The sequence below is a fragment of the Conger conger genome, chromosome 7 (assembly GCF_963514075.1).
Source record: "Conger conger chromosome 7, fConCon1.1, whole genome shotgun sequence".
NCBI lineage: Eukaryota > Metazoa > Chordata > Actinopteri > Anguilliformes > Congridae > Conger > Conger conger.
This window is the reverse complement of record NC_083766.1, coordinates 27,509,557-27,526,354: the sequence shown is the minus strand read 5'-3', so window position 1 is coordinate 27,526,354 and position 16,798 is coordinate 27,509,557. Positions and strand designations below refer to the sequence as shown.

Below are 16,798 nucleotides of genomic sequence, written 5' to 3'. Positions count from 1 at the left end.
ATGGTCGTTAAAATAACTGACGTGTGGTTTAGCCTATCCTATCAATCTATCACACTTGAACAAAAGAGCAAGGAAATAGACCAATAGGAATCAAATGAAGTTCGCAGAACCCGGTGTTGTCTTTAAAATAAATAGGTGAGGTTTCGGTTTTCCGTTGAGAAAACCCAATGTCTCCTTTTATCTCAAAAGAGAATAGGGGACAAGCCAGGTCGTAGGGTGTATGGAATGCAATAGGATTGATGCCTGACCCACATATAGATAGTGTTGTCGGTACATTCAGAAAATCCTGAATATATGCTGTGTTTATCAGGTTTGGAATGAGGAGCAGACAGAACAGATTAGCGCATAAGAATATTGATACAGTACTAAAATTAGATCGATAATAGATTGTGGTTGTGGTTATACAGATCAGCAACAAAAACAGTTGAGGCCAAACTCAATCACTGAGGATCTGCTGTGAGGTGTAATGGTGATCAATACAGTACTATGCTAAAGTTTTAGGCAGGTGTGAAAAAAATGCTGTAAAGCAAGAATGTTTTCAAAAATACAAAATGTTAGTAGTTTATTTTTTATCAATTGACAAAATGCAAAGTGAGCGAACAGAAGAAAAATCTAAATCAAATCAATATTTGGTGTGACCACCCTTTGCCTTTAAACCAGCATCAATTCGTCTAGGTACACTTGCACAAAGTCAGGGATTTTGTAGGCATATAGTCAGGTGTGTGATTAACCAATTATACCAAATAGGAGCTAATGATCATCAATTTAATATGTAGGTTGAAACATGATAATGAACTGAAACAGAAACTGCTGTGTAGGAGGGTTAAAACTGGGTGAGGAACAGCCAAACTATGCTTCTAGGGTGAGGTTGCTGAAAACAATTTAATGTCAGAAGTAATACACCATGGCAAGACTGAGCACAGCAACAAGACACAAGGTAGTTGTGCATCAGCAAGGTCTCTCCCAGGCAGAAATTTCAAGGCAGACAGGGGTTTCCAGATGTGCTGTCCAAGATCTGTTGAAGAAGCACAAGGAAATGGGCAACGTTGAGGACCGTAGGCACAGTGATCGGCCAAGGAAACTTAGTGCAGCAGATGAAAGACACATCATGCTTACTTCCCTTCACCATCGGAAGATGTCCAATAGTGCCATCAGCTCAGATTTGGCAGAAGCCAGTGGGACCCAGGTACACCCATCTACTATGCGGAGAAGTGTGGTCAGAAGTGGTCTTCATGGAAGAATTGCAGCCAAAGATCCATACCTCTGATGTGGAAACAAGGACAAGCGACTCAACTATGCACGAAAACACAGGAACTGGCGTGCAGAAAAATGTTAGCAGGTTCTCTGGACTGATGAGTCAAAATATTTGGCTCTAGCAGAAGGCAGTTTGTTCGCCAAGGGGAAGGGGAGAGGTACAAGAATGAGTGTCTGCGGGCAACAGTGAGGAATGGTGGAAGTTCCTTGCAAGTCTGGGGCTGCATTTCTGCAAATGGAGTTGTGGATTTGGTCAGAATTAATAGTCTCCTCAATGCTGAGAAGTACAGGCAGATACTTATCCATCATGCAATACCATCACAGAGTCATATGATTGGCCCCAAATTTATTCTGCACTGGACAATGACCCCAAACATACAGCCAATGTCATTAAGAACTATCTTGATTAGTGAGTACAAGGCAGAAGCTCCTCCTATTGAAACTAAACACCTGCAAAAGATAAATAAATAAATAAATACTTTTTGCTCACTCTACGGTAAAGAGAGGTAATATTCCGGCAGAGCACATGTTTCAAGGGGATATCATTCAGATGACTGACCTCATTTATTGCATGGTGCATGTTACTTGAGAAAGTTTCCAACAGCTAGTCTATATTGCCAGGCTTTAGTCTCCCCTAGCTCTGACAATTCATTGCATACATTATGGAATAAAATATGTTTTTGGCTTGTACTTCAGTTTTCATTCAGAGAAGCTCCATTCAGAGAATCTCTTTACATAGCCGAAATTCCATGTATGGTATTTTAGGGGCGTCAATTTATGGTAATCACAAATTTCGTGAACGCGAATCTCGATTACTCGATTATGATTACTTCGTATTTATGAACATACACATGTGGATATGAAAAGAAATCCATGTGTTTCATACATCCGCTGGAATTTGTTAGTTTTGGTTCTGATCACACATAAATTTTGCACATGCATTTAAGAAAATATTGATAACTGAGGCCCATTGTTCATAAATATGATATAAATGGAATCATCCATAGAAAGTTGTTTTGAAAAAATGGGAAGTGAAATTCTGGTAGGTGTGATTTCCTATAATTAATCTCTTAATGTACTGTCAGCATTTGCAGACCTTTAGTGGTAATATTGACAGGAATGGGTGCGGGGGCAATTGTCACAGTTCCTAACCCTGACCACCAGAGGTCGCCAGTTCCTCAGCCTTGTTCTTAGTTTTCCAAGCGCAGACAGGCGGTAAGAGCAGTTGTCTGGCATTTGGAGGGTTGCCAGTTCAATCCCCTGCATGGGCTGTGTTGAAGTGTCCCTGAGCAAGACACCTAACCCATAGATGCTCCTGACGAGCTGGTTGATGCCTTACATGGCAGCCAATTGCCGTTGGTGTGTGTGTGTGATTGGGTGAATGAGAAGCATCAGTTGTACAGCACTTTGGATAAAGGCGCAATATAAATGTCAGCCATTTAACATTCAATTACCTCTGTCACCTGAGTTTCCTCTGCACCTAGCTCCTTTCCCTCAGCATTTGTGATATGTGTCAGTGCAATTTTGAAGCTGCTAAATTCAGATGCCCATCCTATACTGAAACATATCTTCATGATTGTGTAACTGATTTTCAGTTGAGGATTCAGAATCAGTTATTTATTTTGAATTCAAAATCATGCAATTCAGCACAATTGGATTTGAGATCAATATACAGGGCATTCCAGAATTATTGGCTGCTTTGATAAATATGCACACAAATACTGTTACTAAAAATCTAGTTATTGATATAAGCTTTATTTTCCAACATGTGTAAATGTGTGTGCTTTATTAACAATTCAATGGAATCAACCAAAGTCTTAAAGTTTTCAATTCCCCCAAATCAGGGTTTACAATTACTGGCACACGTGTTTTAATACTTCGTTAAACACCCCTGGCAAAGATGAAAAGGCATAAGTCTTTTTCCTATAATTTGTGATATCATTAGATTACACATTTAGAGGGATTTTTGGCCATTCCTCCATACAGAAATCTTCTGAATCTTTGATATGCTTGGGTTATGCACTTTATGTATGGACCCCCCTCTCCAGTTCAGACAACAGGTTGTTGATGGGAGTTAAGTCTGGAGACTGAGATGGCCATCGCAGAACATGGATGTTGTTTTCACTTAACCACTTTCCACTTTCTCTGTGGATTTTGATGTATGTTTGGAGCCATTGTCCTGCTTCTACCTATGACCACGGCTCAGCCTCCTAGCAGAGCCACAATGTCCTGGTACACAATGTCCTGGTACGCTTCCAATGACTTTTTGGCAAACTCCAGATGCTTGGTTTTGTTTATTATGCTCAGTAAGGGTTCTCTTAGTGCCACCTTTCCAAAGAGTTGCTTGATATTTATGGTTCTTTTTCCAACCAATCTCTGCAGTTCTTAAACTGTGATTCTTGGGGTCTTCATGGCCTCCCTAACCACCATTCTCACTGTCCACAGGGACAAAGTGCACTTTCCTGGCAAGTTCGCAACCATTCCATATGTTTAATTTTTTATTTTTAATATTGACCTTACAGTATGTTTAACTGTTTATGTATTTTTTTCATACCCCCTCCCAGACTTGTAATGGTCAATTAACATCCATCTCTTTCTGAATTGAGAGCTCTTTGGCTTTTCCCATGCTGATGAATGGCAAAGGGATTTTGCATGCTTGTTACCTCATTTTTATAGTCGAGTGAAACAGGAAGTGATGGAATGGTGCGGTATAGTTCCCTTAGACTCACATTAAATTAAGTAAAACTTTATTGCCAATTTCACCTTTGTTTGATTTAATTTACAATAATTGTTAAGGGTGTCAATAATTTTGTTAATAACACCCACATATTTTCAGAAAATATGGCCAAGAGTCTGCTCTGGGCTGGATGGTCATGGCCCCATCTGGCTGCTTAAACGACAGGTTTATTGTCACTATTGTCTCAATAAACCTTGAATACAGGTTTACAAAGTGACAGGTGAAAAGGTCAGGGGTCTGATTCCACTCAGATTGCACTAATTAGCTTTACCTCCTGGTTGAAGAATTGTGCTAATTAGCAAATCCAAGTGATCGCAAGAAAGTACTGGGGAGGACTTTTACTTTCTGAACCTTTGCACCTCAGACAAATTAAACTATGATGTGTTGTGTTGTATGGTGCATTGCCTGGGTTTTGCCCCCTAGGTTTACAATTGCCTCCCCAATCCATGATGACAGTCTCCCACCACCAACTACCCCCCACAATTTTCTGCAATGGCAATGTAGGAACTTTTGGACTTTGAACTGATGTCGTTTATTTCTCAAGCAGTCAAGTAAAAAGTATTTCAGTGGTGCCAAAAATGTGTAAAAACACTTAAAACCGGTGGCTCTGGTGTGTGCTATGGGTGCAAATTGATATGCATGCTGTATATTTTCTTTTGCTGTCCCTCCATGGTTAAAAATAAAACTCTGTCTATGCCTAACTTTTTTGTGGTCGTTCTAGAAATTAGAAAATCAAACACTGCAGAGCTTTGTCATCAAAAGTAAAGATTAAATGCATTTTACTATGACTTGAAATGAAACATAGCTTACCTGAAGAAAATGGTTAGGATTTTGCTAGTGTTCAACCATGCTTAAATCAATTTAGCGCACATGAAAAGTTTAAAGAGAAAGAATAGTAATATGTATTTTATGTTGATGCTGGCTTGGTGTACTGAATGCACTCCTGTACTGGAACTCTGTACCTGCTAGTGCTAACAGCACTTTGGTGAGGCACAGAGTCAGAGGGATATGAAGCAATCAATGCCCAGCACAGAGAGCATGCCAACTATTTAAAGGTTAAGATTTATAAAAACAAAAGTGATAAAGTGATGTTTTGGATGTATTAGCAAAAAGTAAAAATTTTGGATGTATTAGCAAAAAGTTAAAAGATTGTGAAACCAACAGGCATTTTAAGTGGAATGGCAAGGCTAAAGCATTTCAATAATGTTGTGCTTTTTAGAGTGAAAAATGCAGAAATTCCAGTTCCACAGGGAAATGACCTTTCCCTCTCTGGAGGTCTACAGGCAGACCTAAACTAATCATGGCAGAGAAATTATTTAATTGAACGATGTTGATATTGAATTTACCCGTGTTTTGCACGTAAATGATAAAACTCCCTGAATATATCATGTGCAAATGCTTTGTACACTTTCTGTACTGTGATCCCATTTTTATGTGTAACCCATCAGTTTTCCTTAAAAAAAATTCAAACAAATACAAACAGAGGATGGACTACCTGCTCATCTCAAGCCCTGAAGAGTAGGTTTTCTGGAATGTTTCTAAATTCTCAGTAAATATTTTAGACCTCTATTGCTTTCAGTGACCATTACTGGCCATTACATGCTAATGAGAGAACATGGGTAAAGACACACACACACACGCTTGCATATTCCTAGTAATGTAGATTGGAAACTTGGAAAATTGGAAATTGTGATTGATTTGCACTTTGTTGTACGTCGCTCTGGATAAGAGCGTCTGCTAAATGCCACGTAATGTAATGTAACGTAATGGAAACACCTCTATTAGAAAATAGGTATTGTATAATTTCATAGGAAGTGCATTATTATACTCAGGCTAGAAGCAACCTAAGCATTTCATAATGTCACATGAATTAATAGGTATCTGAGGTGTTTCATTTTTACCAGTGGTAATTACCTATGTATGTGCTATTCTTACCCCATATGTATCTGTTAAAACCTAGTGCTCCAGGCAGGGGTGTCACAGTGGGGGCAACTGGAGTATGGGAACCACTGCCCTACAGTGATGAAGTTTCAGATGAATTCGCACAAAGAAAAATGATTGTGAAACTGGCAGGCATTTTAGGTGGAGTGGCAAGGTTAAGGTATTCAAGTAATGTGCTTTTAGGAGTGGGAAAATGCAGAAATTCATGTTTCACAGGAACAAGGGGCTGAATCCTTTTCAGAAGAACAGACCAGATTGAAAACAGCAGCCACATAGTTTAGATAGCCCACTGATAAACTCCTGGGTCCTCCCACTCCCAGCAGGTATTTAAGAAGGGACTCCAGTGAGCCCAGGTACTGCCTACGATTCACTCCGCTTCCATCCCGTCTCTGCATCTCTGAGCTCAGCATCATGTCTCTCTACGCTGCCAAGGGGTACGGTGCCCCCTCCGACCGTCTCTCCGCCCCGAAGACCCTCAGCGTGTACGGGGGAGCGGGGGGCAAAGGGATCCGCATTTCCTCCTCACGCACGGCTCCTCTCTCCCGTGGCTTTAACCTGGCCGACGGCCTTGACCTGCACGTGTCTGCCAACGAAAAGGCCACTATGCAGAATCTGAACGACCGCCTGGCCAAATACCTGGAGAAGGTGCGCTCCCTGGAGACTGAAAACGCCAAGCTGGAGAAGCAGATCCGGGAGTGGTATGAGAATCGCACTGTAGTCACCCGAGACCACTCTCATTACTTCACCATCATCGAGGACCTGAAGCGCAAGGTAAGACTAGGGGAAGGGGAAGCACTAGGAATCCACAGGAATTATCCACAGCTTAAAAATGCACGTAGGTAGTATTATTTCAGCACAGAAAGGGCCATTTTTTATAGTCGTGTAGGGTTGGAATGTGCCATTCATATGTAAATTATTAATGTGATGTAAGTGGAGAAAAATGGATGTGTGGGTAGGTCTAAGTTTTAATTTGCTTTCTGTCCAAGTATTGATAACCAGATATTGATAATAATAACCTATATATTAGCAATATATAATATCACTACTACCAACCAAAAAAAAACTTACACTATGATAGAATACTTTTCTGTGTCTTGAAATGCAACTGCAGTTATATCATCACAACTAAACTGATGTTTGATTGTAACTGTTAACGTGGCATCCCCAAAGGATTCACATAATATTGCAAAAGAATCACAGCTGAACACTGAGCAATTTGCTACAGACGAGTTGCATGTATACATTGATATATGTACTATGAATAACAGGAGTTTACCCCTTCTTCATCACTAGATTCTTCTGGCAGCTAAGTGCAATTCTAAGACCATACTGGACATCGATAATGCCAAGCTTGCTGCTGATGACTTCAAGATGAAGTGAGTTTTTCTCTCAGAAACAGCATGTTATGCATTTCTTTCATTCTTTCATTCTTTCATTCTTCCTTAGTGTCAGCACCGGCAGCCTCTTGCAATCAATCAACATTTTTATTTAAATGTAACTGTTCCTCTTTTCAATCTTTCTCCTTTTTCCACCATTAGAACTCGGAGCTTGTGCGCGTGTGCGCGTGCGTGTGCGTGTGCGTGTGCGTGTGCGTACGTTTTAGGTTGAGTGTGCGTCTGCGTGTCTTTTGACAGTCCCTGTCGTGTCACTCAACAGGTTTGACACTGAGCGCGTCATGAGGCAGACTGTGGAGGCGGACATCACAGGCCTGCGGAAGCTTCTGGACGACCTCAACCTGAACAGGTCCGACTTGGAGATGCAGTTCGAAGCACTGAACGCGGAGCGCATCTCCATGAATAGGAACCACGAGGAGGTGGGTCTGACCGCGGATGACTATCTGTGTGGCCTGTAGTGTAGTGGTTAAGGTACATGACTGGGACCCGCAAGGTCGGTCGGTGGTTCTAACCCCGGTGTAGCCACTATAAAATCCGCACAGCCGTTGGGCGCTTGAGCAAGGCCCTTAAGCCTGCATTGCTCCAGGGGAGGATTGTCTCCCGCTTAGTCTTATCAACTGTAAGTCGCTTTGGATAAAAGTGTCAGCCAAAATGACGTGTAATGTGCTCACACTCTTTTTTTTGATAGTGCTAATAGCCCCATTGTATTTTATTCTGAGCGCCAGTCTGATACTGTTAGCTTCATGGAAGTAAAGACTGATGTTTTTGAAAACCCGGCTACAGGACTTGGCTCAGGTGCAGTCACACATTGGAGGACAGGTGAACGTGGAGGTGGATGCAGCGCCCTCTATGGACCTGAACCAGGCCATGACAGACATACGAGAGCACTATGAGTCTGTGGCAACCAAGAACCGCAAAGACCTGGAAGTGTGGTATCAGAGCAAGGTAAGCCAGTGCTGCTCATCTGCCGATGTTTCAAATGTTTTGTATGATGAAACCACTTTAAAACTTAAACATAATAATAATTAATATAATAATGATAAAAATAATCATCTTCATCATCATATTCAACTTCATCATCATAGTCATCCTCATCATCACCCTTATCATAATCATAATAACAAGAACAAGAATGCACCTGCCAGCTGTAAGTGGCACACCCATTGCAAATACCAGCATTTACTTGCTGACACAATCTTCCCACCTAATATCTAACATGATATTATAGTTACTTTCCAACATCCATCCTGCTCAAGTAAATGTCATACCATTTGCCCTATTTTTATTATGCAGTCCTTCAGAAAATGAGTGAATAGTGATAACAGAAACAAGTGATCTAGTCCAAATGTGAATCCAGGAAATGTGATTGTTTGGCACTGTTGTGTTTGCCCGTGCAGGTCGTGCCCGTTGAGAAAGAGGTCATTCAGCAGAACGAGAGCCTGCTGATCAGCCGTACTGAACTGAAGGAGTTGAAGAGCACCGTGCAGAAACTGCAGATCGAGCTGCAATCCCACCACAGCATGGTAACCACTCCGGCAAATGCTGCAGGAAAACACAAAGCCTGAGCAGTTATCCTAAATTAGAGTGAACCTTCCAAACACCTTCCTCATTTCCTTCAGGTGCCAGTGCCAGTGCCAGTGCCAGTGCTGTGTTCGAGAATTTGCCTTGTCCAAGAAAGACATTTACCTTGTCCAAGACAAGCTGAATAGTCACACTTTCCAACCAAGTGTGCATGTGGTGAAAGCGTGATCTGTCTATTGATCCACTAAATAACGTGTTGGTTCTGCTTTGACCATCAGAGCTTTGGTTCAGTAATTACATGTATTAATTACATTTGATTTATTTCAATGTTTTAATTGAGCCAAAGCTTTCTGGGCTGAAATTTGGATGGACCCAGGTGAAAATTTGGGGTCTATTGGCGTCTAAGGGTTTGCAATTGGAATAGATTATACCTTGTTAATCTTACAGATTATTTTACCACCAGGAGCGCACATAAAACACATTTAAAATATGGCACTCACATTCAACCATTCACGAGCAAAACGTAAAGAGCCTACTTTTAGGTATTTCTTTCTTTGAAATTGGATGACACACACTGTACGAAAAAACAAATAAATCCCTCACATTTGTCGTTCTTTGCTTTCAGAAAGACTCTCTGGAGGGAACCTTGATCGATACACAGAACCGCTATGCAAACCAGCTGGCTGGCCTGCAGAAAACTGTGAGTGCTCTGGAGGATCAGCTTACGCAGATCCATGGAAACATTGCCAGCAACAAAATGGACTACGACCAGCTCTTGGATCTGAAGACCCGTCTGGAGATGGAGATCAGCGAGTACAGGAGGCTGCTCGATGGGGAAGACAGGTTAGGAAGGCTGCCGTAGTTCAGCACTGATTTTCCATTAGCAATGACATTGCATTTACATTCAAGTCATTTAGCAGACTTATCCAGAGCGACATACGATAAAGTGCAAATCAGAACCAACAACCAAGTGTGCGGAAGACCCTAGAGGGAAGTACGGTTCCAAGTTCTAGAGTGATCACATAGACAACTTGATCCATAGAATAATCAGATAACTTTCCAAGTAGCAATACCACGGTTGGGAGCTAGAACACTCCGAACACTAAAACACTGAACAATGCTACTGTATGTGTTGATACTCATTTAGCAGCTACCCCAGAGTCATTGCTTGAAAGGACAAGTAGAACAGCAAGGTATCGCTGTAAGTAATAATACAAAGTAATAATTTCTCTTTCTCTTTCTGTTTTCCAGCAGCACAACCCAAGGTAAGCAAATTTATGATAAATAAATGTATAAACTGTGCTATTTGTATGTTAGTTGAAAAGATAAATATAGATTTCGCAATAACATGTTTAGATGTTTGTTTTTTTAGTTGCTAAAAGTTATTAATTCCAAATGTCTGATATACACTCACAGAGAACTTTATTAGGAATACCAGTGCACCAAATTATTCATGTGATTGTCTAATCAGCCAATGTGTAGCAGCAGTGCAATGCATACAATCATGCAGATACAGGTCAGGAGCTTTAGTTAATGTTCACATCAACCATCAGAATGAGGAAAAATGTGATCTAAGCGACTTTGACCGAATGATTGTTGGTGCCAGAAAGGGTGGTTTGAGTATCTCAGAAAGTGCTGATCTCCTGAGATTTTCATACACGTCTGTGAGTAGCTGTTCGTGGGCACAAATGCCTTGTTAATGAGAGAGGTCAGTGGAGAATGGCCAGACTGGTCAAAGCACAGGAAGGTGACAGTAACGCAAATAACCACACACTACAACAGTGGCATGCAGAAGAGCATCTCTGAACATGCAACACGTCAAACCTCTAAGTGGATAGGCTACAATAGCGGTAGACTTAATGCATCTAAAATATAAGTCTAATAAATACCTAATAAAGTGCTCACTGAGTGTATGTGACATGTCATTGCAGTCAATGAAAGTAGATTTTTCACAAAGAGCAGAGGTTCCTATTATTGAGTAAAAATGTGAATGGTTTATATGTCTGCAATAAGGAACAACAGTGAGAATAATTTCTACTTTTCTCCTTTCTAGTCGTAACCAAGGTGATCACCGTGGTGGAAACAGTTGTGGATGGGAAGGTGGTGGAGAGCTCCAGGACTGTTGACATTGACGTTGACAGCGACGGCGAGCCATGAGAGTAAAGATGAAATCCCTGGGCAGTATGAAATTGCATACCCAATTATATCCTCTCTATTCATTAATAATCACCATATGTCCCCAATAAACTCATTCATCACCCTGGTGTCAAAAAGTTGCAAGTAGTAAAGTAGTTCAGTTTCTTGCAACTTTATGAAACTTGATGGCAAAGCTATGGTTTATAGTTTGACCTGGTCCCAATGTTGGGAAATAAAGAGATTCCTTCCTTTATGATGTTTTGATGTCTCATTATTTACAGTAGTCAAACTCTTGATTCTGGTATGAACATACAGTATTTATTTTACAGATATTTGATGTGAATTATTGGTAATTATTGCTCATGACAGGAACCGGAATAAATGATAACCATCAGGGGATGTCGCAAGTCACTTTGTACACAAATATGTGTGAAATGTGTGAAATGTTTTCTTATGACCTAGGCAGAATGGGTTTGCAGCAGTAAAATGTTTCAAAACGTTTTAGAAATGTTGTTATAATAGTCTTAGCTCATTTCTAAATGGTAATCTGACTGGAATCTTCCCTGGTGTTGAATAGTTGGTGAAGGTCCATAGTAGCTTTCTTTCCTACACTATCACACACACTGTCCTACACTATGCTAAACTATCACACACACACACACACACACACACACACACACACACGCACCTCACTGACAGAAGGAGCTTGGCATTTTGTGTTGTGGAAAAACCTGTTCTTGTGAGAAAACAGGCGGAAACAAACTGGTGACTGGCTCTTAGCTGGGAAATTTAATTTTGATGCAAAATTGTTTGTTTAATAAATGATTTTGTGCAACTGACATAAGAATCAAGGGTGTCAGGAGCAGCACCTAAATACCAAATCTGAGTGTTCTGAACATCTGAACAGTAAATGTGTTCCTATATGCTGCACATATACACTCACTGAACACTTTATCAGGAGCATTTTTACTTTATTACACCTACTTATTCATGTGTTATATTATCAGCCAATTATGTGGCAGCAGTGCAATGCATACAATCATGTACATGAGTTTCAGTTAATGTTCACATCAACCATCACAATTGGGAAAAAAGTGATCTAAGTGACTTTGACCATGGAATGATTGTTGGTGGCAGACAGGGTGGTTTGAGTATCTCTGAAACTGCTGATCTCCTGGGATTTTCATGCACACCAGTCTCTAGAGTTTGCAAAGAATGGTGTAAAAAAGAAAAGAAAAATAAATCAGTCAGAGGAGAATGGCCAGACTGGTCAAAGCTGACAGGAAGGTGACAGTAACGCAAATAACCACACATTACAACACTGGTATGCAGAAGAGCATGTCTGAACACACAACACATCATAACTCTAAGTGGATAGGCTACAGCAGTAGAAAAGTGCTTGGTGAGTGTATGTCTCTGCATGTATGTCATTTATCTTCGAAAGTGATATTCATATCTAACTGCAAAGTATACGTCATGCAATTCCAAGAAGATATGATTCTTCAGGGAAGATCAACAACTTGTAGATTTTCTAAGAACTGCACATTATCTAAGTTATCTATTTTAAGCTATTCCCATCTCTTCTTCTTATCTGTCCATCCCTCCATCTCATGTTGTCCTCCTTCTTGTGCACCTTATTTTGCTACTTTGGAATTGGCACCACTGTCTGTCTGGTTTGATTTTTTAAGCGGCATAAAAGCAAGCCTATTCGGAGCTTCCCTAAACAGGAAATGGCCTGATTTCCATTATTAAACTGCAGCTTGACCACCCAGGCCCTCTTTCATCTTTCAGTCAAATCCCCACTGCCAAAGGCCAGTGGAGATGAGATAAAGTTGTGCCCACATGCCAACCCCTCTCCTTAACTGCCTGTTTGCCAGAAGAGCTTTAAACCACTGTGCTGTGTCAGGCTGTCCAAACACGTGCTCCAAACCCTCTGCATTTTGCTGTACGAGTAGAGCAGTGGTTTTTGCTGGTTTTTGTTGTTCCTCAGCACTTAATTGATCAATGACGGGGCGGCCTGTAGCGTCGTGGTTAAAGTAAATGACTGGGACACACAAGGTCGGTGGTTCTAATCCTGGTGTAGCCACAATAAGATCTGCACAGCTGTTGGGCCCTTGAGCAAGGCCCTTAACCCTGCATTGCTCCAGTGGGAAGATCTGGAGCAATCTCCTGCTTAATCTAATCAACTGTACGTCTCTCTGGATAAAAAAAATTAAAGCTGTTAATTACACAGTTAACTCACCTCATCTGGTGTCTTGTGTCTGAATTGGTTGCTGATATTAAGATAAGAAAAGATTAAGAAAAACAGCACACCCTGCGGCTCTCCAGGACCAGAAGTGAGGACCACTGGAGTAGATCCATATAGATCCATAGATCCATATAGTTGTGTCATCACAAGTTTTATTGTTTGTTGGTTCAGTTCTACAGTTCTCCATTTTGTTTTTTTGGTGTGTTTACACAGGATGAAAGCAGGAAGACAAAATGTGACAGGTGAGATGGTGCGATGGCAGGGTGTCAAACCCCACCCACTTGCATGTGGCTTGAGAATCAGATGCACTGCAGACTGCCCCGCGTCACACCGAGATTTGGGACATTCTTAAAATGTTGTTGGTGCTTTTCCATGATAATGATCAAGACGACTAATTTAATGTGGCAACATGTCTGGAACATTTTTCTGTGACAGGATAGGGCTATGCCTTGAGGGAGACATTTCAACTCACTGTGCAAAAATGTGGGCACCTGGTTTAAAAGTCAGTTACAATGAATCCATATGTGATCGAAAGCAAACATGAACTCTACACGAGACCTTTCTGCAAATCTTAAAACAAGATTGCCTTTAATTTTCAGATGAAGGTTTTGGAATGGTTGCCACGGTCCTCAGACTTTGAATATTATTGAAAATCTGTAGAGAGATCTCAAACATTCCATACATGCAAGGGGGCAAAGAATATTTCTGAGCTAGAGATGTTCTGCCAGGAAGAATGGAGAAAAATTGTAGCGTAGTGGTTCAGGTACATGACTGCGACCTGGAAGTTTGGTGGTTCAATCCCCAGTGTAGCCACAATAAGACCCATACAGCCGTTGGGCCCTTGAGCAAGGCCCTTAACCCTGCTGTGCTCCAGGGGTGGATTGTCTCCTGCTTTGCCACATCAACTGTATGTCTCTGGATAAGTGCGTCTGCCAAATGCCATTAATGTAATGTAAAAGTCATGTTCATTTAGAGATTAATTGGAAAAGCTTTTTGACCAGGGGATCCCAAATCTTTGCACACCACTGTAAGTACTTTTGTGATTTCACAGCTGCAATGTACTGTACTGTATGCTATGTAAGCTATGATTCATTGAAATTATAGATTTATGAGTCCCAGAGATATAGCGACTTTTTACAAAAGCAAAAATAAGTCCCCTTTTTAATATAATAATAATAATAATAATAATAATAAGAATCATTTCTTATTTCACTGACAATCTTATACAAAGTGATTTACAATTGATTAGACTAAGCAGGGGAGAATCCCCCCAGGGCAGTGTGGAGTTAAGGGCTTTGATCAAGGGCCCAACAGCTGTGTGGACCTTATTGCGGCGACACCAGGGCTTGAACCACCAACCTTCCAGGTCCCAGTGATGTACCTCAGCCACAGGTAAGGACTTGGTACAGATTTGGTAAGAATCAGCACTTGCAGCTGATTTGTTATTACTGTTATTACACCGTATAACATGACACTCTCCCATTGGAAGCAGCAGCCACTGTACATGCAGTATTTATGTGGCAAATATGCATATTAAAGCTTTACAATACCCTCATCAATACTTCCTCTGTATGCCTGCTACTCCCCTGTGTGTTCTGCCCCTTGGGTACCTACCCACCCATAGATGCCCCTGCCCATGTTTGCCCCACCCACTGCCTTGCGGTTACTGTACATATTGTAACAGAATAAACAAAATAAATGTAACACAATACAAGAGTGGCTTCACTGGGTTGCATAATAAATAGCAGCAAAGCAGACCTGGGTCACATACATAATTATTTTGGATTCAAATATTTTTCAGCGCTTGATTGATATTGCCAGGTGCACTTTTGCACATTTGCACTTTTTGAGAGTATTTAATTCCAAAACACCAAACAAGCTCAGTAAAACATGTAAGAAGTGTTTGAATCCAAAGCAATGACAGATTTCACCCAGGCCTGCCGCGTGGATGAATGTGCTGCACAGAGCATGTGAGCATTTCCCCAGCATCGCCGCTCTTGGCCATGGTACTCCGGAGCGGCCACCCTGCTGCCTCCTCTCCCAGAGTGCTGATTACGCTTGTTATTGTTGCACCACAGAAATAAATGAATATGCTATGATTATCATTTCGATTGCGATTGGGAGTCGGGGAAGTGATTACAGTTGGCAGTGTCCCCCGTGACCAATTAGCGAGGCCAGGGTGGTGCGATGCCCATCCATCATGCCCTGTCTGCGTGTTCCGGGCCTGGGGGCTGCCAGCCCACGTGTAGGGTGGGGATGGTGTGCAGGATGGGGGCAGAACGGGCAGCAGAACGGGCAGCAGAACGGGCCCTTTCAAAGCTGCAGTGAAGCAGCAGCCCCCCCCCCTCTCTGAGCTCCAGTGGCCTGCGGGACCTCCAGTTCTTCACTTGAGCTGTGGAATTCACTGAGGCTTCTACTCATCACTTGTTGCTGAACCACTCACCCTTCTTCATATTCAGGCACTAATAATAATAATGATTATTATTATTATTATAACTCATTCGATTTATATAGTGCTTTTCTCTCTTGCCTCAACCACCACCATTGTGTAGCACCCACTTGGGTGATGCACAGCAGCTATTTTGTGCCAGAATGCTCGCCACACATCAGCTAATCAGCTAGTGATTCTATGGCCATGATGTGACCTTCTGCAGGCTGCCACAATACAACCACACTGTTTTTATTAGGCTCTCCTGCTTTTCTATGCGTAAAAGTTCATCTTTGGACAACAGCCGAAGTATAACAATCCAACATCAGAGTCACTGCTGTGGGCAACAGTGCTGCAAACTACAGGACAGCGCACACCAGACCTTCTTTCCCTTCTCCACACGCTTTCTGCTTTCTTCGTTTTCCCCCGCTCTCCCTCTCTCTCTCTCCCCCTCTACTTCGGATCAGACGGAGGCCCTGCCCGAGGCCCGCTGCCTGGCCAACCACAGGAAGCCGTGTGCCATAAATCACCGGGACCTGACAACTTTCTGGGACGGCGAAAGCCTAAAACCCTCCAGCCCGCAGAGCTGTGGCCACACTGCACCGGGACGGACGAGAGAAGGGCTGGGGCAAACGAGAAAGAGAAAGAGTGGTGGATGGTGGAGTGGAAGAAGGAAACAGTTCTAGGATTTCTCTAATGTTTTTAAAACCGAGAAATGCCCTGAGCTCCTGTTTGGCCTGCCTCTCGTGCCGGTGGTTCAAGTGGCTGGATTACAAACTTTGAGGACGCAATGTCAGGTGCCTGAATGAGTTGGCTGAAGCAGACCCTGGGGGTGGGGGGGATGCTTTCTGAAGCCTGGGAGTGGAGTGGGGTGCAGGAATGTTACATTAATGGTAGGGGAATTCATTAATGAGAGAAAGAGAGGGAAGTGATGGGGTTATTTCTGCATGATGGACATCTCTGCTGAAGAAAGACGTGATAATGCAGGATCTGTGCTGGATTTGTCAGGAACAGTATCTCCTCCAAAGCTGGCTCTCATTCAGTTATGCAGGGCCAGTGGATCTGTGAGGGGACCCTCTGCCCAAACCCTGGTGAAACCAAGAAAACAATCTTGGGGAGGCTGACCCTACTGTAGATGC

At 42.1% G+C, this 16,798-nt stretch overlaps 1 protein-coding gene across 1 annotated transcript; it reads left to right on the top strand.

Annotated features, from left to right (window-relative positions):
* The first annotated feature begins 6,276 nt into the window (after window positions 1-6,276).
* krt98 (keratin 98) lies at window positions 6,277-11,236 on the top strand. Its single transcript, XM_061247758.1, has 8 exons — window positions 6,277-6,703; window positions 7,226-7,308; window positions 7,589-7,745; window positions 8,110-8,271; window positions 8,724-8,849; window positions 9,473-9,690; window positions 10,099-10,112; window positions 10,901-11,236. Exons 1-8 carry the CDS (start codon window positions 6,344-6,346, stop codon window positions 11,002-11,004), a joined length of 1,224 nt encoding a protein of 407 aa, XP_061103742.1. The 5' UTR covers window positions 6,277-6,343; the 3' UTR covers window positions 11,005-11,236.
* Window positions 11,237-16,798: the final 5,562 nt, after the last annotated feature.

Coding starts and splice junctions, on each gene's coding strand:
- krt98 (XM_061247758.1), top strand. CDS start 6,344: ATGTCTCTCTACGCTGCCAAGGGGTACGGTGCCCCCTCCGACCGTCTC. Junction 6,704..7,225: donor TCGAGGACCTGAAGCGCAAG/GTAAGACTAGGG, acceptor CTTCATCACTAG/ATTCTTCTGGCAGCTAAGTG. Junction 7,309..7,588: donor GCTGATGACTTCAAGATGAA/GTGAGTTTTTCT, acceptor GTCACTCAACAG/GTTTGACACTGAGCGCGTCA.